This window comes from Myotis nattereri (assembly GCF_964212035.1).
Source record: "Myotis nattereri genome assembly, chromosome: 2".
NCBI lineage: Eukaryota > Metazoa > Chordata > Mammalia > Chiroptera > Vespertilionidae > Myotis > Myotis nattereri.
In genome coordinates, this window is record NC_138076.1 from 196,576,304 (window position 1) to 196,601,461 (window position 25,158).

At 38.7% G+C, this 25,158-nt stretch overlaps 1 protein-coding gene across 2 annotated transcripts in view; it reads right to left on the reverse strand.

The window, feature by feature from the left end:
- Nucleotides 1-25,158, reverse strand: part of NTN4 (netrin 4) — a 110,898-nt gene that overhangs the window by 24,200 nt on the left and 61,540 nt on the right. For both annotated transcript variants that reach the window (XM_081084455.1, XM_081084456.1), the window contains exons 4-5: nucleotides 14,751-14,877; nucleotides 12,418-12,606 (exon numbers count right to left, since the gene is read on the reverse strand). In XM_081084455.1, coding sequence (XP_080940581.1) covers nucleotides 12,418-12,606; nucleotides 14,751-14,877 — 316 coding nt within the window. The remainder of the gene's footprint in view (nucleotides 1-12,417; nucleotides 12,607-14,750; nucleotides 14,878-25,158) is intronic.

Consider the following 25,158-nt stretch of genomic DNA (forward strand, 5'->3'; position numbering starts at 1 on the left):
GTTTTCATCAACTATGTCATGATTTGGATCTTTGTAGGTCTTTGGCTCAAAGTCTCTGAGGTCAGACAAAGCTGGGTTCAAAACTCAGCTCTGCCTCTGACCATTTGCATGAACTTAGACAAACTATATAATCAATTTAAGCCCCATGTCCTCATTTATAAAGTACAAAAGACACCACCTAACTTATAAAAATGCTAAATGGGATAACTGATGTCAGTTGCCCAATAGTAACTGGCCCATAGTAGCTTCTCAACAAATGCTAGTTCTCTTTTTTATACCCCATCTAATTTTGTCTGGACTTCTGAAGGTTTTGTTATTTTATAATTATTTGCTTAATTAATTCTTGTCCTCATCAAATGCAGAATGACATATTACTTAGTTATTCAGTGAATTATACTTTGTTTTGGAGCCATTTTAGAGAATTCATGACCTCTCCTACTTCTATTCCCAAGTCTGACTGACTTTTATTATTCATCAATTCATAAAATTTCTCCTTGTGGGGTGAATTTTAATATGTTATTTAATCTTTTAAAAGGATAGTCCTACTCTGATTATTACATTATGATATATGTATTTTCTCTATCATTTTAACTTCTTAACCCTCTTGTTTTATATACTAGATGTTTTTAAAAGCTGAGATTAGCCCAGCTGGCATGGCTCAGTGGTTCAGCATTGACCTATAAACCAGGAGGTCACGGTTTGATTCCCGGTCAAGGCACATGCCCAGGTTGCCGACTTGATCACCAGTTGGGGGCATGCAGAAGGTAGCCAATCAATGATTCTCTTTCATCATTGATGTTTCTATATCTCTCCTTCCTCTCTATGATCAATAAAATTATATAAAAAAATAAAAAGCTGAGATTAGAGTTTTCTAACTATTATTGCCGAATCACTAGAGTCTAGTAAGGACTAATTTACTTAGAAATTAAAGTCTATCTGATCTAATGAGTGATAGAATGTGGAGGGAGAGAGAAGGAAAGGTAGGAGGATTCTAACAATGATTCTTTGGATTCTTGTTTGGCCTTTAGGTAATCAGTTAACTGGTTGAGAAGCAGAATATAGTAATAGGAGAAGCAGGTTTGGTATCAAAATAGGGTTTCTGTAGGCCCTTTGGACTTGAGGTGCTTATGGGATGTCTGATATAGAATAAATGGAGTAGAAATGGTTTTTGAAGTTGTGGATTTTGATGTTCTTTCACAGGAAGAAAAGCATAGTGTGAAAATCCAGAGAGCAAAGTGCCAGAAGGAGACCAAGATGAAGTAGCCAGAAAAATGGGATAAAAGCTAAGAGAATATATAAGAAAGAGAACATAGCTAATGGACACGTGGACTTCAAAAATATTGAATAAGGTAAAAACTGTGAGGTTAGATTGGATATATTGGAACTCATTAATAAGAGCACTGATTAGTCAGAATTCCTTTGGTTGCAAGTACTGGAAACACAAATCAATCAACTTAAGGAATTATTAGTTCATGTTAATGGGAAGGAGAAGGGAGGATCCAGGGTCTTAAATGATATTAATATTTCTCCCCATCTTTCTCCATAATCTCTGTCCTTCTCTGTTTTGGTCTCATTCTTTTCTATTGAAGACAGGCTTTCGGTCCACAGAGACAGACAACATTGGAGGTAGCACCAGCCTCACATCTTCTCATCCTCACAAATCCAGAGGAAGGAGGGAACTCTCTTTACCCACTTCAGAATGTATAACTTTCTGGGAAGGACTCTGACTGGCCAGGCCAGCCAGGGTCATGAGCCTACACCAGTGATGGCGAACCTATGACATGCGTGTCAAAGGTGACATGCGAACTCATTTTTTTCTTTGTTAAATGGCATTTAAATATATAAAATAAATATCAAAAATATAAATCTTTGTTTTACTATGGTTGCAATATCAAAAAATTTCTATTTCTATATGTGACACGGCATCAGAGTTAAGTTAGGGTTTTCAAAATGCTGACACGCCGAGCTCAAAAGGTTCGCCATCACTGCACTAGACTATTTAAAGTTTGCTTTTCAGAAACAGTTACTTCATATTGATTCTATGCTGGAATCATACACAGTTTCTTTCAATATAAAACAAAGATGTCTATGTTGTTTACATGACATAAAATGAACTCATGTGGCTTTCTAAGATTACAATTTGAAAGAAAAGCCCACCTAAGCTAATACTGAAAGAAATGTCAATGACCCTTGAGGAAAATCCTTTTCTGAGACAGACCAGAACATAGGCACAAGAATGAAAAATGGAAAGTGCTATGGGTTCCTAAATGTGTCACTGTGGTAAGGTATTCTGGTTTTTACTAATTTAAATTTTTTATTTTTAAGACACTTTGAAGGGAAAGAGAAACCACACTAGAGGTAGAATGAAGTAATTGTTAAATAGAGGTATGAGCAAACACAAAGATTCTTTCTGGGAACATCATGAGAAGATCATATCTGAGTAGACTGTGAAGGATAGAAAAGTGATCTGTGGCAAGATAGTTACCATTCAAAGCACTTTTATTTCCATCAGCTGAGCAGTTCTCACTTAAGTCAGAAAGAAAAGGGAAAAAAAGGAAAGAAGAACAGAAAAAATGATTTAGGTGGATGATAGAACTCTGTCTTTACAAAGAGAGCTGGCTAGTTAGGGTAACAGTAACCAAGTAACCAGACATTATCTTGGTAAACACTTGGTTTGGGTTTAAGGGCAGAGGGATCAAGTTTATTTTTATTCATTCTCTACTGAAACGCAATTGACTACATTTATTTTGGCCCACCAGGGAGGAAGGAAGGGCACGTCATTTTTTTAAGAGGTTGTTTACTTTGATAGGGAATGTATTCTGCTTTCTTTTCCATTTGCTGATTTTTCTTTAAATATGGAGAAAGACTATGCAATAGTTAAAAATAAGTTTTGACATAAAGGTCAATAAATTTATTGTATAGTTACTAACTGGCTATTTCTTAAAAAGAGAGCTAATTCTGTTCTAGAAAGCATGTTCTTCAAATATCTGTTTCAAACCATGTGTTCTACTAAAGTAAGGAAATTTTTCTGTAGGAAATTTCATGTCATGGAGCGAATAGCTGTTAATATTCCATACCCAATCAATTTCCCATTTGTCTAATACTTAACACCCTTTGTGCTAAAAGGAATGATAAAGAGAAAAAAACTTTATGAAGAACTGAATTCAATGATTATTTAAATCCAACACAATAACATACTTGTACTAGTTTAATGCTATGTTTTAAAATATGTAAATATGAAGTAAAAGGAAAATGTTGATGTAGCACTTATTTTATTATAAACTAGGGGCCCGGTGCACGAAATTCGTGCACTGGGTGTGGGGGGGGGGGGAGAGTGTCCCTCAGCCCAGCCTGCCCCCTCTCACATACTGGGAGCCCTCAGGCGTTGACCCCCATCACCCTCCGATCGTCTGATCGGCCCCTTGCCCAGGCCTGACGCCTCCGCCAGAGGTGTCAGTCTTGGACAGGGGACCCCCATCTCCCCCCGATCACTGGCTCTGGCCCCCGCCCAGGCCTGAGGCCTCTGGCCCAGGAATCATGCCCGGGCAGGGGACTCCCATCTCCCTCTGATCACTTGCTCCACCCCCCGCCCAAGCCTGATGCCTCTGACCCAGGCTTCAGGCCTGGGCAAGGGGACCATCATATCCCCCCAATCCCCAGCTCCGCCCCCCACCCAGGCCTGATGCCTCGGCCAGAGGAGTTGACCCTCATCACCCTCCGATCACCAATCACCGGATCGGCCCCTTGACCAGGCCTGAGGCCTCCGGCAGAGGTGTCAGGCCTGGGCAGGGGACCCCCAGCTCCCCGTGGTTGCAGGCTCCGCCCCTGCCCAGGCCTAACACCTCTGGCCTAGGCATCCGGCCCGGGCAGCGGGGACCTGCAGTGGCAGCGGGGGGCACCACGATTGTGGGCTTCACTTTGGGCCCAGGCAAGGGACCCCTAGCTCCTGGGACTGCCAGCTTCGAGCGTGCCCAGCTCCCATCGCTGGCTCCACCCCTACTTCCTGCTATCACTGGCCAGGGCGGCAAAGGCGCCAGATTCTCCAATCATGGCTGGGGGGCAGGGCAAAGGCGGCCCCAGGGCCGCCTTTGCCCTGCCCCCCAGCTCTTAGCTCCCCCCTGGGTTTCAGATCACTGTCAGTGGCAGGGGGCTTCTTCCTGCTTTCCCTTTCGCCTCCCTGCATTGTGCCTACATATGCAAATTAGCCGCCATCTTGTTGGCAGTTAACTGCCAATCTTAGTTGGCAGTTAACTGCCAATCTTAGTGGGCAGTTAATTTGCATATAGCCCTGATTAGCCAATGAAAAAGGTATCGCCGTACGCCAATTACCATTTTTCTCTTTTATTAGTGTAGATTCCAGTTGCAGTATACTAATTCACTTCAAAGTATGAGATATTTACAGTAAATAAATTTATATACTATGAATAAGAGGGCATTCTCTGACTGGAATTGCTAGGTATTTATTTTGAAACTGTTACATGAAAAACAGACATCTTAGAATTCTGCCAGAAATTGCTTGGAGAAAAGCTGAGGTTCTAAGTTAGACATCTTTAAGTGGGAGAAGGTACTAATATTCACATCTCTCACTATGTCAGGAGAGAAGACCTACCTGTCTAGCCAGAGTTTTAGTAATCCTTTAGGATTTCTTGTCAGAGTCATGGCTAATTCAGTGAGTAGACTAAGTTATAGATGATTATTAGCTCAAAATCTTTCACCAAAGATGAAAATAAATGGAGCTCACACAAGAAACAAGAATGATAGAAGTAGTTGTCCTCATAGGCTAGTCAGGAGGCCAAAAGGCTGAATCAGAATTACCAATGAAACTTAAAAATACAGCATAAGTGCCTATCAGTAGATGAGTGGATTAAAAAATTGTGGTACATCTACACAATGGAATACTATGCTGTGGTAAAAAAAGGAGTTCTTGCCCTGACTGGTTTGGCTCAATGGATAGAGCATCGGCCTGCGGACTGAAGGGTCCCAGATTCGATTCCAGTCAAGGGCATGTACCTTGGTTGTGGGCACATCCCCAGTAGGGAGTGTGCAGGAGGCAGCTCATCGATGTTTCTAACTCTCTATCCCTCACCCTTCTTCTCTGTAAAAAATCAATAAAATATATATTTTTAAAAAGGAGTTCTTACCATTTGCAACAGCATCGATGGAACTGGAGAGCATTATGCTAAGTGAAATAAGCCAGTCAGAGAAAGATAAATATCACATCTCACTCATTTATGGAATATAATGAACAACATAATCTGATGAATAAAAACAGATCCAGAGACAGAGAAACATCAATCAGACCGTCAAACCTCAGAGGGAAGGTAGGGGAAGGTGGGGGCAAGGGGGAGAGATCAACCAAAGGACTTATATGCATGCATATAGGCCTAACCAATGGACACAGACAACAGGGGGATGAGGGCATGAGTGAGGGGGATGGGAGGGTAATGTGGGGATAAGGACACATATGTAATAACTTAATCAATAAAGAAATTTAAAAAATACAGATCTCAGCCCCCATCCCTGATGGAGATTCTGATTCGGAAGATCAGGGCCGGAGCTCTGAGATGTCATGTTTTTAATAAGTGTTCCCAAGTGATTCTGATCCATATGCAGGTTTGACTAGAAAGAAGTTCTTGCATCAGAAATGGGACCGTGAAGGTGCAAGACTTCATTCAAAGGAGAGAAACCATTCCCCTTGTAGTTTAGAGTCTGAGTCACTGAATTCCTGATTAAAGAAAACAACAATGATCTGGTAGCTTGAAACTGGCATGGTGGGACTATTTAAACCATAAAAATTGGCCAGTGCTGTAAATCAGCATTTTGTTTTGTTTGTTTTCTTTTCTCCCTAGTAAGTCAGCATACCACTGCCTATTAGGTTTATTCTCACATTTATACTGTGCCTGCCTTAGGAAAATCTACTAAGGTTATAGGATACCAAAGGTACATAAGTGACTTTAGAGATTTCAAATAAATTACTCTAAAAGAGACTTCTCTTTTAGAACAGAGAGATGGTATTCCTTACAGTACCTCAGTACCTCAGTGAAATTATGTTTTCTATTTTACTTCTGTACCTTTGTGACCAGCCAGTTTGAGCCTCGATTTCTGCTCTCAGCCCTAGATTCAGTTGGGGCGGTTTAACACTGTCCCTTGTGTTCACAGACCTTAAACTCACTGTCCTTTTAAAATTAGTTTTCTGAGTTGTAGAAATAAATTCAGTTTCAATGATCTTCAGTAGTCTTAAAAAAACAAACATCTTTGGAATCCTTAGAAGTGATTTCTTGGCAATGGAAATGTGTAGCTGACTGTTTGGGTCCCGCAGTTGATTCTGGTTACAGTTGAAATAAAGAGGAAGTGAGAACAGAAATAATTTAATTGCTCACAGGAATACATCTGTTGGCTAGTAGATTTGGTGCATGGCTCTTTTTATTTAAGTTTGATGAATTTATGGCCATCAATTAAGTGCACACGTAAGGACCATAGCACTTAGCACGGGGCTTATCAGGATAGAGGTAGGGAAAATAGAGCCTGGAACATGAATGGGGCCAATAAATCCTTGGCTTACTTGGCAGGGAGCTGGTGATGTAACTGTGAACAGAGTCCCAAGACTAGTGCCACTGATACTTGTTAAATGAATGAATGTGCCAAGGTGAGTATTCTATTAAATGTGTGGTAGATGAATAACATAAGTTCATTCCATTTTCTAGATGGACTCATTAAAGGCGAAGAAGGCAATCATTGATTAGAAAGTAGGACAAACTGTGTTTCGGCACTTTTAGAAGAAAAAAATAAAACAGCAACCAAAGAAGTGTTGGAGGCATCTCACCAAGGAAATCTCCCCTCACCTGCTTTCATCTCATCCACACATTCCCTTCAGGTACTCCACAAATCTCTTTCATTGCACTTTCCTCATATAGTGGGGATAATAATAGTACCTATATCAAAGTGCTTTTGTGAAAGTTAAATGAATTAATGAATATATTGCCCTTTGAACCGTGAACAGAAAATAGTAGGCACTCTATACACATCAGCTATTACTATCATATCATCACCATCACCACAGTGGATTGAAGTGGCCTGTTATTTTAAGTTTCTCCTCATCTAGAGTGTAAGATCTTTTAGGGAAGACCTTTTATCTTTACAGACCTAGTGCTTATTACAGTGCCTGGCACTCAAGACATGTCTCCTGAGCAACACTAAGTATATAATTTACGTACTACTGGTAAATTCTGTCTGGGTTGATGCTTCAAGTTTGCAGTGGTTCCAACTCCTGAGAAGACATAAACTAGGAAATGAGGGAGAGAAGTGTTTTCATATGTCATCACTGATAAATGATTGTAGACTGCTGAGGCTTAGTTTATGTTATGTTTGTAATTATTTCACTGATAGAAATATAAGGTCCTTGATGTATGATTGTGGGATCTAGCACTTGGAAATAAATAACAAATAAAGGGAAGGAATTTCTGGGACATGGCTTCCCAAGTTTCTATAGAACATTGGCCCCACAGATGTTCTGTAAGAAAGGCATTCCCTGCCTGGCTGGCGTGGCTCAGTGGTTGAGCATCGACCTATGAACCAGGAAGTCATGGTTCGATTCCCAGTTAGGGCACATGCCCGGGTTGTGGGCTCCATCCCCTGTGTGGGCCATATAGGAAGCAGCCAATCCATGATTCTCTCTCATCATTGATGTTTCTATCTCTCTCTCCTTCTCCCTTCCTCTCTGAGATCAATAATAATAATAATAATAATAAAAGAATCACCAAGGCCATTTGCCAACACATTAAGAAAAAGAAAGAGAGGAAGGAAGGAGGGAAGGAAGGAAGGAAGGAAGGAAGGAAGGAAGGAAGGAAGGAAGGAAGGAAGGAAAGAGAGAGAGAGAGAGAGGGAGAGAGAGAGAGAGAGAGAGAGAGAGAGAGAGAGAGAGAGAGAGAGACAGGCAGACAGGCATTCCCGGTAAAATTTGAGAGACACACCTCAAAGCTCTGTCTGAGGTTTGTTAATGAAAATTAGCATATGAAGGGCTCTGAGAAATCCTGAGGAAACCTTTGATTAATTCACCATTTTCTAAATTTTCAGGCCATAGACAGGTTTCGCCTTATATTCATTTCTGCTAACATCTCATGGAATTAGTGTTCCATGGATTAAACTTTGGAAAGTACTAAACTACAGAAACATACTTATCCAGATTTCCATTTTCCCCTCAGTAAACCTTTATGTAATTCAGTTTTTAAAAATTCTAAGTCTATATGCACAAGTAGAGATGTAAACCTTGGTAAATTTGATGCTCAGGGAATGATAGGATGCTCTGGCTAATTTTAAAAAAATTAACCTTTACAGTAAGTGCTAAAATGCATTTAACTTTTATTGAAAAGCTTTCTGCGGCATTCTCAAACTTTAATATAATATGATCACCTGGGAATTTCGTTAAAGTGCAAATTTGATTGGGTGGGTCTGGATGGGAATAGAAGTTCTGCATTTTCTAATCAGATGGCGCCAGTGGGATTGGTCTCTGGGCCACACACTGAGTAGCAGATTTCTTTTCTGCCTTGGTGAGCAGAGTAGAATAAATATAATAAAATTGTTATTTTGAATAACATTGTACATGTTGTTGATAGAACCACACACTGAGATAGTTTAAAGTTTTAAAAATATCAACTTGTTTTCTTGATACTATCTTTGTCATAAAAGTAAATTGGGAACTAAGGGAGAAAAGTTGTGGCTATAGCAACATCTATATCAGCACCTACCATGAAATCTGATACATTATAGATACTTAATAAATGTCAGTTAATTAATTTATTTGCCATTAATTTTATTGGAATTAATAACTCTCAAAGTGACAGGGACACATCTGCCAAGCAGATAGTTAATGATAAGAAAATATTGCTAAATAATAGTGAAAATGAACTATTAGACTTGATAAATTAGTTCAGCAATGTAGCAGTATACAAAATTAACACCCAGAAATCTATGGCTTTTTTTATACACCAATAATGAGCTCACAGAAAGAGAAACTAAAAAAAACAAACAACCCCATTTACCATTGCAACAAAAAAATTAAGATACCTAGGAATAAACTTAACTAAGGAGGTAAAACACCTGTACCCAGAAAACTAAAGGACATTGAAAAAAGAGATAGAGGAAGGCATAAAGAAATGGAAGAATATACCATTTCATGGATTGGTAGAATCAACATCATTAAAATGTCCATACTACCCAAAGCAATGTATAGATTCAATGCAATCCCCATCAAATACCAATGGCATATTTCACGGACCCAGAACAAATTCTCCAAAAATTCATTTGGAATTAAAAAAAGACTCTGAGTAGCTGCAGCAATCTTGAGAAAGAACAAAGTTGGAGGGATGCCAATACCAGATATCAAGCTATATTACAAAGCCACTATTCTCAAAACTGCCTGATACTAGCACAAGAACACACATATAGATTAATGGAACAGAACAGAGAACCCAGAAATCGACCCAAGCCATTATGCTCAATTAATATTTGACAAAGGAGGCAAGAGCATACAATGGAGTCAAGATAGTCTCTTCAATAAATGGTGTTGGGAAAATTGGACAGGTACATGCAAAAAAATGAAACTAGACCACCAACTTATACCATACACAAAAATAAACTCAAAATGGATAAAGGACTTAAATGTAAGACGAGAAACCATAAAAATCTTAGAAGAATCCATAGGCAGCAAAATATCAGATGTATGTTATAGCAATATCTTTACTGATAAAGCTCTTAGGACAATGGAAACTAAGGAGAAATAAACAAATGGGACTACATCAAAATATAAAGCTTCTGCACAGCAAAGAAAACCATCAACAAAACAATAAGAGAGCCTACAGCATGGCAGAACATACTTGCCAATGTTATATCCAATAACGGTTTAATCCCCAAAATTTATAGGGAACTCATACAGTTTAACAAAAGGAAGGTAAACAACCCAATCAAAAAGTGGGCAAAGGACCTAAATAGATACTTTTCAAAAGAGGACATACAGAAGGCCAAGAGACATGAAAACATGCTCAAAGTCACTAATCACCCGAGAGATACAAATCAAAACGACAATGCGGTACCATTTCACACCTGTCAGAAGGGCTATCATCAACAAATCAATAAATAACAAGTGCTGGTGAGGATGTGGAGAAAAAGGAACCCTCGTGCACTGCTGGTGGGAATGCAGACTGGTGCAGCCACTGTGGAAAACAGTATAAAGTTTCCTCAAAAAAATTAAAAATGGAACTCCCATTTGACCCAGTAATCCCACTTCTAAGAATATATCCCAAGAAATTAGAAATACCAATCAGAAAGGATATATGCACCCCTATGTTCATAGCAGCACAATTTACAATAACTAAGATTTGGAAACAGCACAAGTGCCCATCAACAGATGAGTGGATTATAAGCCTGTGGTACATCTACACAATGGAATTCTATGCTGCTGTAAAAAAGAAAGAACTCTTACCATTCGCAACAGCATGGATGGACCTGGAGAGCGTTATGCTAAGTGAAATAAGCCAGTTGGAGAAAGATAAATATAACATGATCTCACTCATTTGTGGAACATAATGAACAAAAATAGATCCAGAGACACAAAGCATCGAACAGACAGTCAGACCTCAGAGGGAAAGAAGGGTGGGTGGGAGGGCAGGATAAGAGATCAACCAAAGGACTTGTATGCATGCATATAAGGAAACCAATGGACACAGACAGTAGGGGGATGAGAGCATGTGCGGGAGGGTGGGAGTGGCCGGGGAGAGATCAATGGGGGAATATGGAGATATATGTAATACTTTAAACAATAAAGAATTTAAATTAAAACAAAAATAATAATAGTGAAAATGTTGCCAAACATATGTTTGCCAATTAAATAATATATTATGGAGAGTTGGTAGAGACAAGAATTAGATGTGCTAATAGGTGTTGGGACCTACCCCTGGCTCAGTAAAGGGAAGAAAAGAACCAGAAGGTGCTAATAAGGAAAACCATGCTAGGGAAGCGAATGGACACAGGCATCTGTGCCCCAAACATATGCTGGAATAGTGAATGAAGATAAGCCTTCATTGGGCAGTCTACCAGTTGGTCAGGGGGCTGTCTGGAGAAGGAAAGAAGGAGATATAAATCTTCCCTACTAATCCATCTACCTGCTACAAATTATGCTAAAAGGACTAACTTGGTATAAGTCATTTTCATAATTCCTTACTTGGTGCATCTAAGTATTTGCTAACTAGGAGAGATTAGCAATATGAATTATTATTGATTTCTAGCTTCAAGTCTGAGTACATGCAGAAGCTGAAGTAAAATAGAACTCTGAGAAATAGTATTACATCCAAATTTTGGGCTCAGTGTTGAAAGTGAAGTGTGCCACAATCTATCTTCTACAGTTTAAGAGAGAAAGCTTGTAACAAAGAAGCCCACTCAAATTTTCATGAAGATATCTCCTGCCTGACGTTAAAAATATGTATTTTTCAAGAACACTAGACTTTTTCCTTTAAATTAAAAAAAACACACCAAGATTTTGAATGATTATTTCCCATTGTATTGCTCCCTTCCTGTCACTGTTTTGAGCCAGAACATGGAGTCCTTGGTGGGGAAAGGAAGGGCATGATCATCAATCTCCATTAAGAGTCTTGAGTAGTTTGTCCTCTAATAATTTGAGTTAATAGACATGTAAATACTCATGTAGTTAGGCAAGCTGTTCAGCCACATTGGACATTGACTTAAGTTCTGTGTGCACCCTTTACAGTCACATTTCAGATAATTGCACAGGCATTTTAAAATTCTACTCTTTTTTCCAAATAAACTTCTTGGAGTTATGCCAACAAAAAAACAGAATCCATTCTTTATGAATTTGGTATTGGGTGGGGAAGAGATTTATTATTATGTTCTAAATTTGTTTATGATATGGGGGTACATTAGAGCAGTGTCAACCAAAGTACGTTCATACTGAAACCAAGCAGGTGTTCAAATTCACTCTAGAGATGAAAGCTAGAATGACCCAAGTGCAGGAAGCAACTCTTTATTTTATTAACTTCCGTCTACTTATTATTGTCAATGCTCTACTCATATATTTTGTCTTAAGATAATTTTAAATATATCTCCTTATTCGTCATTCTTTTTTCCCTTATAGTAGACATCTTGTTTTCCAAAATGTGGTGCTACAGAAAATAATTTCACTTCATGGAGAGTGAGAAAGGAGAATTTTTTTAAATGAATATTGTGCTGTTTTCACCTAACAAGATGAAAATTCTTACCCCTTATCAATGAAGTTAATTGATGAGTATGAGTGTATTGTCTGAAATTTCATGACCTCTCTCCCTTGGACCAGCAAATAAAGGATGGAAAGATTCATTCCTGTTATACATATCATCCTTTTCTCCAGCAACCATGAATGAGTTCACTTACATTTGCAAGCATCTGGAGCAGAGAAGGGTCTCCGGAGGTCCCGGTAGAAGCCTGGCTTACATCGCTGGCAATGCTGGCCTTCCGTGTTGTGCTGACAGTCATTGCAGACACCACCACTGCGATTCCCTGATGCCTCCCACACATTAATGTCAAAGTGACAGGCATCAGCATGTCCATTGCACTTGCAGGCTGGAAAAGAAGCGTGGAAGGAAAGCAAATCATTAAAAATAAAGTGGTAGGTTTTCTAATATTCAGTTAATTTTTTAAATTTTATTTTTAGTTTTTTGAAGAGTACATATTATTACAGTACATAAGAACCAAAACAATATAAATAGGTATACATCAAAAACTCTAGTCTCCCATCCCCATTTATCCTTTTTCCTCTTGCCTTTAATAGGTTATTACTTTCTTTAAAAATATATATTTTTTAATGGATTTCAGAGAGAAAGAGAGAGATAGAAACATCAATGATGAGAGAATCATTGATCAGCTGTCTCCCACATGCCCCCCACTGGGGATCAAGCCTGCATCCCAGACACGTGCCCTGACTGGGCATCGAACTGTGCCGTCCTGGTTCATAGGTCGACGCTCAACCACTGGACCACACCAGCCAGGCACTACTTTCCTTTTTAAAAAAGTTTTGGGGTATTTTTGGTGTATATGTTTAGTGTTTCTTTATAGATTTTTTGAGATATAATTGACATATTAGATTTTTAAATTAAAAAATAAGTTTGAAGACATGTCTGAAAGCCAATCAGTTGTAGATTTGTCTACGTAGGCAGAGATATAAGTGACCTTAGCAACTGGAGTTGACATTTATTTTGGAAAGACTATTTGAGTGGCCACCAATTTTTTCTCTCTTTAATGGAAATATGTCACTGTTTCCATTCCTTCTTCTTCTCAAGGCACTGTTATCACTGTGGTCCCATGCCTTACTTAGAAAAACCTAGATTGCCAGGCATTATTTGAAAATAATTCATATTGCAGATATAGGCCTGAATTTATGCTCACTAAGCCTGGAAAAAATTCTGTTTGACAGGAGTTAATAACTTGGTAGGTAGATTTATTTGTCTTTTAGTCATCAGCTATTGTTGTACTGGTGAGTAAAGGTAGTCGCTTATGGAAGCCTTAATTTTCTATAGCAGAGGTCAGTAGTGTTTCCTATGTAATCAATTTCTGAAAGGCATTTCTAGGATTATCAGTCAGTAGCACTAAGTGACAAGTCTTTATGTTCTATATGTATTTAGATATGCAGTTGGATTCTCTGTAAAGGGCCAGCATGGCATTCTAGGAATTTAGGAGAAATTCTTTAGATTCTCTTGATGAATGATTTAGAATAAGATTCCAGACCTTTTTTGTGTGGAGGTCAACTGTATTTGAAAATGTTTGTGCTATTGTTTTTCATTGTTTCCTTGATATGTTATGATATTTTGAGAAGATTTATAATCTTTAAAAAGCATATTATAAGATAATTTAAGATTTATGCTTAGAGGAAATCCTTTACATTTCCTAGAAACTAAAATAAATCAGTTATGATGCCAAATTATGTATGAGAAGAGACTTCTCACAACTTTACCCACAGTACTTGCCTGTAAAGCCCAGTAAAATTGAAGTTTGTGAGTATGAACACTGTTATGGACATGTGACTTCCTCTGAATACTTTGAATTGAAAAAAAGAACCCAATGATTCATATTCCCATATTTTTTACCCTTCTATCTAATTTCAAACCTTAAACCCAAAGTTAACCTGATAATGCAGTCTCCTTCTTGACTTACTGGCATAATTTCAAATCTGATTTTTCATTTTAAGTAATAGTAAGATAGTATGGGGAAAAATTATTTAATTTGGGATTCTGAAGATTTGGGACCAAGTCTTAACTCTATTTACTAATTTTGGAAAATTACTTAATCTTACTAAGCTTCAATTTCCAGATCTTGAAAATGGGATTAACACCACCTGCTTTATAGGGTTGTTTTGAAAAATGAGTTCATGAGTATAATTCATTAACTCTACTATGAGGGTTACTGAATACCATTATCCTAGTTGCTCTTGTGTCTGGCCATGTTTTTATGATGCCATATTATTAGGAAGGGTGCTTAGGTGCCCCAAAGTGGCCAAGAAAATGAGCAACATATTCTTGGCAAAACAGTCATATTGGCAACTTGGCAAGCTGTCATTCTTTCCAATAGTTGAGGGCATAGTGGGCAGCAATACTGGCTATGTTTATGTCAGTCACCCACCACTTTATATTATGTTTCCAGAGACAACAAAGAGTCCACAAATAAGCTTACTTTGTAAAGAAGGCTCTGAGTCTTCTAGGCTTGGTACTTACTTCTGCACTCTTTAGGAGATCCTGTTTTGCCATCAGCTGCCTCCCAGGGGCGGTCATTGTACAATGGTGCACAATGTTGGCAGTGGGTGCCTGCTGTGTTGTGTTTACACATACACTTCCCATGGACCTACAAACAAAAATAAGTAAGATCTATAAGCACAAACAATGCTAGAAAAGAAAATTTCTTCCCACAGTCTCATCTCGTTAATTGGCTTTAAAATATGACATTCATTCACCTATTTTTGTATATTTTTACATATTATATTTTAATGCAATAATGAATATCTTTGTAGCTAACTATCTGTATACAGCTTTATTTATTTGAAATGTGTTTTCTAGAAGTCAAATTAAATGGTAAAATATATCTATCTTTAAGACTTTGAATACATTTTGTCAAAATGACTGGTTATTTTCTTTTAATCCCACAGTTTAGAAAAAGAGAGGAAAAAAGAGAGAAACATCAATTTGTTGTTCCACTTACTTATGCATTCATTGGTTGATTATTGTATGTGGCCTGACCGAGGATCGAACCCATAACCTTGGTGTATTCAGAAGACACTCTAACCAATTGAGCTACCCAGCCAGGGCCAAGTGTTATTTTGTGTGTTTTTTGTTTGTTTGTTTGTTTTTTGAGAAACAGTATAAAAGGTAACTCAGCATAAGGATAATACCAGTCAAAAATTGTTTAATGAATATATACAAGGGAGCCCTGGCCAGATAGCTGTTGGTTAGAGTGTCATCCAGATACACCAAGGTTTCAGGTTTGATCCTTGGTCAGGGCACATTCAGGAATCAATCAATGAATAAATAAGTGGACAAACAAATAAATCAATAACTCCCTTTGTTTTTTTCTCTCTCTCCCCAAAATCAATAAGCAAAAAAGAAAACTTAAATACACACACACACACACACACACACACACACGAGATTCAATATGTCAGGCAACGTTTGGCCCACAAAGCATTACAAAATATAATTTCGGTCTTTAAGAGAAGTATAAATGTAGTTAGAGAAAAAAAGATTTACATAGAAAAAATTACAGATAAACTAGACAATAAATAAATACCTATGAAACAAAATGCTGTTGGAATTAAAAGTTGCGAAAATTACCATAGGTTGGCAGTTCTGGAGGGCTTTATGAGAAAGATTGGGTTTTGAGCTGGTCCTTGAAGATGGACAGTATTTCTGACAGTAGCGAAGAAAGTTACCAGGAAGAGGAAACAAAATAAACCAAGGTGTGGTGCTAGGAATCTAGGGATAATCTAAAATGTTTTGATTGCAAGGTAAAGGAACTACTAAAAATGACATGTATTTAGAATGGTCAGAATCAAAATGAGTCCCTAGAGTTCAACAAATCTGGAAATAGTTACACCAATACATTGATCTATTGCTTTACCTAATTTAACACTCTAGTAAGTTGTGTTATTTTACCCAAGAGCCCCTTTCTCTTTTAATTATCTTAATATCCTATATAATAAAAGGCTAATATGCAAATTGACTGGATGACCAAATGATCAGTCGCTATGACATACACTGACCACCAGGGTGCAGATGCTCAGCACAGGAGCTGCCCCCGGAGGTCAGTGCACCCCCCCCCTGTGGCTCACGGCTGGCGAGCACAAGCGGTGGTGGCGGGAGCCTCTCCCTCCTCCTCAGCAGCACTAAGGACCCCTTGGGGGAGCTGGCCTAAGCTGGCAGTCGGAGATCCCTCGAGGGGTTCCAGACTGTGAGAGGGCACAGGCCAGGCTGAGGGACACCCCTCCAGTGCATGAATGTGCACTGGGCCTCTAGTGTGTGTGTGTGTGTGTGTGTGTGTGTGTGTGTGTGTATGTATCTTTATAGAGGGACTCTGAAAGTAGCATAAATATTATCCAAGTATGATATATAACTACTGTGGAACTTATATTCACATATTCAAGTGCAAGGATTACATAGTGCTTGGAGAACTGCAGGCTACTGTGAATAAACCACATGAGGCTTAAGAGTTATAATCTGGAAAATTTCATAAACAATGATTTTGGTGGTCATCTTGCTAAAATTCATTTCTGTGTATTGTAATGTAAGGTTTTTGTGCTTAATAAAAATTGATTATAGCTGTCTTTTTAGCTTTTAGGGATTAGTAAATAAATATACATATTTATCTATTTGAGAGGGTGGAATTGGCTCCTCAGAGTACTATGATGTTGCCAAAATTTTTGTTGGTATTTTTTGTAGAAACTCAACTAATGTTATAATTCAATTTATTGGTTTGGTCTGGGAATGCCCAAATGTGAAGTGAATTACAGCTATCTATTTTCTTGGGTTTCTCTTTGTGACCATTTTTCCATAGGAGCTATTGATATGGAAAGTCCCATGGAGTTGTAAGAGTTTACTATACATCTCCATTTTCATGTCCAGGCAAGCTCTAAAGATAAATTTGCACTTAAATTTGGAGGTCTGCAGGAATTCAGTTTCTACTGGTCTATAAGAGTGAGGTCTTTTCATTCTAGCTCCAGGATATCTGATTTTTCATATATTCTGGAAGAAATGCTCTAGTCCGACTGCTCTTATTAAATCTTTTTTTTTAATATATACTTTTATTGATTTCAGAGAGGGAGGGAAAGGGAGAGAGAGATAGGACCATCAATGATGAGAGAGAATCATTGATCGGTTGCCTCCTGCACACCCCACACTGGGGATCGAGCCTGCAACCCGGACATGTGGTCTGACCTGGAATCGAACTGTGACCTCCTGGTTCATAGCTCAGTGCTCAACCACTGAGGAACGCTGGCGGGCTTATTAAATCTTTTGAATTCAACATTCCTTAACATCATGAAAAGGGAAACTCTTTATCAAATAGCTTCTGCATGGTAAGATTCTTTAAAGGCTCTCAGTAAAAACTGAGTAACTTTGTTTACTTGTATGAGATGCTGATTTCAAACAAAATGGAATCTTTGGAAAAACTGAATAAGAAAAACCTTCCAAAGTTGAAGAGTTTAGTAAAGTGAAGGCAAACGAGTAGCTGAGAGAAGTTGATAGCATAATGAAGTTCAGTCAGAGAAAGACAAGTATTATATAATTTTACATAATGTTGGATCTAATGAACAAAATAAACAACAAAATAGAAACAGACTCACAGATAGAGAACAGTCTGAGAGCTATCAGAGGGGAAGGGGCTTTGAGGGGCTGGATGAAAAAGGTGAATGGATTAAGAAGTACAAATTGGTAGTCACAAAATAGCCCGGGGATGTAAAGTACAGCATAGGGAATATCCTATATAATAAGAGGCTATTATGCAAATTGTCCTCTTGACCAGGAGTTCGACCAGGGGTCGGGGATGGTCAGCCAACAGCCCGTGGCCCCTTACCCTGGCTGGCCGGACCCCACCTGTGCACGAATTTGTGCACCAGGCCTCTAGTAGTCACTAATATTGTAATAACTATGTATAGTGCCAGGTTAGTATTTGAAATATCAGAGGGACCACTTTGTAAAGTATATGATTGTCTAACCACTATTTTGTACACCTGAAACTAATACAAAATAATATTGAACATAAACTATAATTGAAATATAAAATTAAAAAAGAAAATGAACCAAAAAACTTAATATAAAGTTAAAAATAATAAATAAAAAGTCATGAAATGTATATATATCAGCTTAAGGATGCTGGAATTTATCCTGTAGGTACTGAAGACCCACTGAAGATTTTTGAATACTGAAAATATATTAAATACCCTGTGTTATTTTCTTTAAACATATTTCTATGTCACTCCCTATCTTGTCTTTTCTCGTCATTCTTCCCCTTCCTCCTTTATTATTTCTTTATTATTGTATCTCAGCTTATATTTTCCAACAGCCAGTGGTACCCATGTGTATTTTCTGATAATGTTCCAAATTTTAAAAGGTTGTTAATTCTTATTTACTGCCTTTTTGCATCCTTTATACTTTTTAACAACCATGTATACAGTACTATATAAAGATAGATACTACAAAGTACTGTTAGTTTTCTTTAGAGGAAGTAAACTATCATTATAGGTCAGTGTTTCAGGTTTGGTCCTGGAATACCCACAGCTCATAGGTTAGCCCTGACCCACAAATTCCAGGCCTCAGGAGGCCACAGACATTTGGGGAAACCTCATCAAACATTCACATGTATCACAAGTTAATGTGGACAGGTCAGTTCCCTCTGGAGTAAGGATTTCAGAGCATTCCCTTGTTTCCCACATGCTGAGAATTGGGATGACCTCCCAGGGTCTGAAAGATGCCAGCCCAGCAAATTTTTCTGCACACAAAAAATTCAAGGAGCTGTCATTTTGAGTATTACCCAAAATAGTTGTAAATCATTATCTAGATCATTTGAAACAAGAAATCCTTCCTCAGCGATACAACTGTTACTGTTCAAGCTTGAAAGATCACCCACTATTTGATGCTTGTGAAAAATGTGCAAGTAAAACTAGGTCTTCATTGAAAAAAAACAAAGGAAACTTTAGTAACAAGTTAGTTAAACATAGCTCTTATTTGGTACACAAAAATAAAGTAGATAAGGAGCAGGAAAATGGAATTACGTACTTAAGATTTATTTGAAGAGGAGTGGTGTCTGGCTATCTAATTAGAAAATGAGAAATCTACTTTAACAACAAATCTGTAGTTCCTGATTATCTAAGAGGTACACCTTGGCATTTTGGGCACTCTATGAGTTTTATACCCCCTCTATTAAAATAAAATATTATTTTATTACATTTTTTTTTCTTCTTATATCTAATATTATTTATTTGTTACTACTATTAACCTACTTGCAAATCACTTTTAGCATATTTATCTTACAGGTAGGGACTCATACAAACTTTGAACCAGTAATTTAAAGAATTTTTGGAACAGCATGCTCATTAATAGCTGTGCACTTTGGTGACAAATATTTATATATATTATAGCCAAATAAATACAAAGAGAAAATTATATTATATTATACTAGAGGCCCGGTGCACAATAATTTGTGCACTCGGGGGGAAGCGGGGGTCCCTCAGCGGGATTGGGTCCTGGGCGTGAGTGTGGGTTGGGGGCGTGAGTGCAGGCGGACGCCACAGCCGCCCCACCGGCCCGCATCTGGGTCTGCCGGTGGGATCGGGTCCCGGTTGGAGGCGTGAGTGCCGGCGGACGCCGCAGCCGCCCTGCCGGCCCATGTCCGGGTCTGCCGGTGGGATTGGGTCACGGGCGACCGCCGGCACTCACGCCCCCAACCCGCTCTCTGATGGCGCTGTACCATCCTGCCTGCAGTATGCAAATTAGCTGCCATCTTTGTTGGCGGTTAACTGCCATCTTAGTTGGCAGTTAATTTGCATATCACTGTGATTAGCCAATGGGAATGGTAGCGGTCGTACGCCAATTACCATGTTTCTCTTTTATTAGTGTAGATTATATCATATCATATCTGAGGCTACAGACTCAGGAATCTAGGTGGGGAGCAAAATGAGGAAATTATCTTTGAACACATCACTGGAAGATACACAAGTCTTGCCTAGAAAAGCTGCTTTTTTCAGTTATTGTTCTTTTGGGGGCAGAAGGCCTTTAGTAGTCAGCAATCATGGAGTTGAGGAAATTATCCATGGCAAGAGGTGGTGAGAATCTGGCCATTGATAGTGTCAGGCAAATGGGTTGAACAATCAATTATCAAGATGTTGTAGAATATTTAAATATTAGATGGAAGACTGGCTTAGAAAACTTTTAGGGTCCTTCTAGTCTTAAGGTTCTATGATTTTTAAAAAATATTTTTATTAATTTCAGAGAGGAAAGGAGAGGGAGAGAGAGATACAAACATCAATGATGAGAGAGAATCATTGATCGGCTGTCTCCTGCATGCCCCAAACCAGGGATGGAGCCCACAACCCAGGCATGTGCCCTGACCAGGAATTGAACCATGACCTCCCGGTTCATAGGTCGACGCTCAACCACTGAGCAACATCAGTTGGACTTAAGGTTCTATGATTTTAAGGTTTCCTTCCTTGTGTTTGTTGAAGGCAACTACTCATAATCCTTTATTAGCTACCAGAGAAGAAGCAAACGTCCTATGGCTGGGACCTGTTGCCATCTCAACAATACAGATCATCTTAAAATCAAACAAGAGGCAGCTAGGAGAATATCTGTTCTTTCTTGCAGGCACTACTTGTGACACAAATGAAAAAGTAAATGTTAATAGTTTCTGAAGACAAACTTTCATTTGTCAATACTGACTATACCTAAACTAAGACCTATTCTTTATGATTTTTTCCCACTGTTTTCCTCTTTTTACATTGCATTTTTCCATTGCTTGTGACTCCAGAAGTAATAGAACAAATATCATTCCAGCTCCTTCCTTCCAAATAAAGGTATATTTCATCATCTATTGATGCTCACCACAGACATTCACCTTACTGGAATTACCAAAGCAAAAAACCAATCTGTTAATGCTTTGGAGGAGGCACATTAACGGATTTCTTTTACGAGTGTGTGACAAAATTTGCTTCCTAATGCATTCCAAGAAAGAAAGAAACAACTGTTATTTATGTCCAATTAAAAATTCTGATGAAAGCAGGGAAAAGAAAGATTTTATAGCTAAGTATTCAGAAAATCTTGAATTTCATAAATGGGATAATTTCCTTGTGCTATTGTGCCATTACTTTTTACACACACACCATTTTATTTTAATTTTTTATCAGTCTACTGGGTTGTACACCTGAAACTAATATAATATTGTATGCCAACTGTAATTGAAAAATAAAAAAATTATTTAAAGTAAAAAAAGAAAATCTTTTTTCATATCATCATTGGAACTTTTAAAAATGTTTCAGAAAAGAGGATGCAAACAGTCCCTACTCTATGAACCAAAGGAAAATACTTCTGTAACAGCAGCTGCAGCAATTCAGGAACCTCCACTTAGCTATGACAAATGATTTAAAAGTGGAACAATGCTATGTAGCAATGTAAGACAAAATGTGAAGGCAAAAACTGATTACTTTCTAAAGAGATAGTATGTCCTTTTTAGAGAAAAGGATTAACTTTTAAAAGAATGAACTTCTTATGCATGAAAAGATATAAATTCTAATAACAGGCTAGCCTGTTAGGACCTGTTACTCTTATGTAGGACAAAAACATGCACAACAATGCTACAGCACAGACCTTTGAATAGAAAGCATTGTAAGAAAAACATGTCTTTTCATTAGCGAATAAAATATTCCTTTTTCCCATTAAAGGTTTGCATGTTTCAATTTAACAGAAGAGGAGCTCTATGGTACTATGAAGCGTAATAATTGAGTTTGGTGGGAAAGGAACCTTGAAACATATTGTCAGAATAGGGGCAAAATAGGTTGAAGGCTGAGTATTCCAAAGCTTTGCTCAATAATATATATAGCAAGAATGCAAGTAATTGAAAAGCTCTGTAATCTATTCATTGGTCTGTACTTGAACAGTAGAGAATACAGCTCTTGTCAGAAAGCATGAATAATAAAACAAGAATAGATATAGAGCAGAAGCAGTCATGATTAAAGAATGAAAATTGGGCAGTACTTCTCTCTTCCCCCCTAGCCAGCTGCCTGAAATTCTTCCTGTAGAGGTTCATCTTTTAGCTCCTCAATGCTGTTTAAGTCCAGGAGTCCCTACAAGAATGCACTTAATACTCAAAAGGGGAAAAACCTTAAATTATTAGCAACAAACGTATCAACTAGGATTATTGCTATCTGTTCTCAATCCTAGAACTGGAAACAGAGTTAGCTACCTAGACAAGGAAGTGACTTTTTGGTGGAGGCAAAAGGAATGTCTTAAGAGGAGAGGGAAGGAGCCAAAGGCAACTGTGCCTACTTCGCTCTTGTGCCAAGAACTTTGCTCTGGCTGACAGAGCTGGAAAAAAGTATGAATGGAGCAATGCAAATTTCATAAGAAAACTGCATGTAGTACACTGAATGTAATCATGTGTGTATCTGCCTTTCTCTACTAGATTGTACATCCTTGAAGGGAAGAAGAAACAAGTGGCTTAAATTTCTTTGAAATTTAACTCATTTGTTTTCAACAAATGTGTTAATTTTTTTTATTCAGCATATATATATATATATATATATATATATATATATATATATCCGGTGCACAAAATTCATGCACTGAGTGGGGGTGTCCATCAGCCCGACCTGCATCCTCTCCAATCCGGGACCCCTTGGGGGATGTCCGACTCACAATCTGGGACCACTGGCTCCTAACCGCTCACCTGCCTGCCTGCCTGATCACCCCTAACCACTCTGCCTGCCTGCCTGATACCCCTAACTGTTCCCTGCCTGCCTGATCGCCCCTAACCACCTCTGCCTGCCTGCCGGATTGTCCCCAATCATCTCTGCCTGCCTGCCTGATCATCACTAACCTCTCTGCCTGCCTGCCTGATCTCCCCTAACTGCCCTCCCCTGCCAGCCTGGTTGCCCCTAACCTCTCTGCCTTCCTGCCTGATCCCCCCTAACTGCCTTCCCCTGCCAGACTGATAGCCCCTAACTGCCTCTGCCTTGGCCCTGCCACCATGGCTTTGTCCAGAAGGATGTCCGGAAGATGTCTGGTCTAATTAGCATATTACCCTTTTATTAGTATAGATATATGTGTATATGTATATTTAATTTAAATTCTTTATTGTTTAAAGTATTATGTAAGTCTCTTTTTTCCCCCCATTGACCACTCTGGTTGCCCCCACCCCTCAGCACATGCCCTCACCCTTCCTCCCACCCCCCACCCCCGTCTGTGTCCATTGCGTATGCTCATATGCATATATACAAGTCCTTTGGTTGATCTTTTACCCCTTCACCCCCCACCTTCCCTCATAGGTTGGACAGTCTGTTCGATGCTTCTATGACTCTGATTCTATTTTTTGTCCATTAGTTTATGTTGTTCATTATATTCCACAAATGAGTGAGATCATGTAATATTTATCTTTCTCTGACTGGCTTATTTCGCTTAGCATAATGCTCTCCAGTTCCATCCATGCTGTTGCAAATGGTAAGAATTCCTTCTTTTTTATAGCAGCATAGTATTCCAATGTATAGATGTACCATAGTTTTCTAATCCACTCATCTGCTGATGGGCATTAAAGCTATTTCCAAATCTTAGCTATTGTAAATTGTGCTGCTGTGAACATAGGGGTGCATATATCCTTTCTGATTGGTGTTTCTGTTTTCTTGGGATATAGCCCTAGAAGTGGGATTACTGGGTCAAATGGGAGCTCCATTTTTAATTTTTTTGAGGAAACGCTATACTGTTATTTCACAGTTCATTCAGCCAATATACACTGAGTGGCCAAATTATTATGACCACTTGACGTTTGTAGACAAATTAGCTATAATTTTGCACTGAAGTTGTTATAGGGCCAGACCATTATAAATAGGGAAGCAGGTTGTTTACCACGACAGTAGAAGTGATTTTTTTCTGAAGATATGGGTAAACAACGCGATTTAACAGCCTTTGAACGTGGGATGATTGTTGGTGCTCGGAGCCATGGAGCGAGTATCAGCAAAACAGCTGAAGGCCTGTTTGAACACCTTTGCTGCCTGCAGTTACCAAGATAAAACGTCTCCAATTTGCACAGGAACACAAGGATTGGACAGTCGAGCATTGGAAAAAAGTCAGGTGGTCCGATGAATCACATTTCCAGTTGCATCATGCAGATGGCAGAGTGAGAATTGGGCAGAAACAGCATGAAAGCATGCACCCCAGATGCATGAGTACAACCCTTCAAGCTGGTGGGGGCAGTGTTATGGTTTGGGGCATGTTTTCCTGGCATGATTTGGGCCCTTTAATTCATGTGGAACAACATCTGAATAGCACAACATACCTAAGTATCGTTGCTGATCAAGTTCATCCTATCATGTTGATGGCTTATCCCAATGGAGATGGCTTCTTCCAACAAGACAATGCGCCATGCCACGGTGCTCGTATTGTGCAGGAGTGGTTTCAAAAACATGAGGGAGACTTTACCTTGCTTAGGTGTCCTCCACAATCACCAGATCTCAATCCAATTGAGCATTTGTGGGACGAAGTTAAAAGAGCCATCAGGCAGCTGGGTCCACAACCATCAAATCTCAGAGAACTGGACAGTGCTATTCACCAGGCATGGTGTCAGATTCCTCGCATCACCTTTCAACATCTCATGGAGTCAATGCCAAGAAGAATCGCTGTAGTATTGGAGGCAAAAGGTGGCCCAACGAAGTACTGATGGGGTGGTCATAATAATCTGGCCACTCAGTGTATATTTAATGGAGCATTCAGAACCTTACGTATGAAGTTTAGTTCTATTTTTAAAATTTCCCAAGAAGGCAGAGTACTAATTATGCATTTCAAGTGAAAATGAGATACTTTAAATTGTCACAAAGGAGGATTTGGGGAAGGGTAGGACTAAAAGACATTCAGTTTTATCTACAGTGCTTCCTAT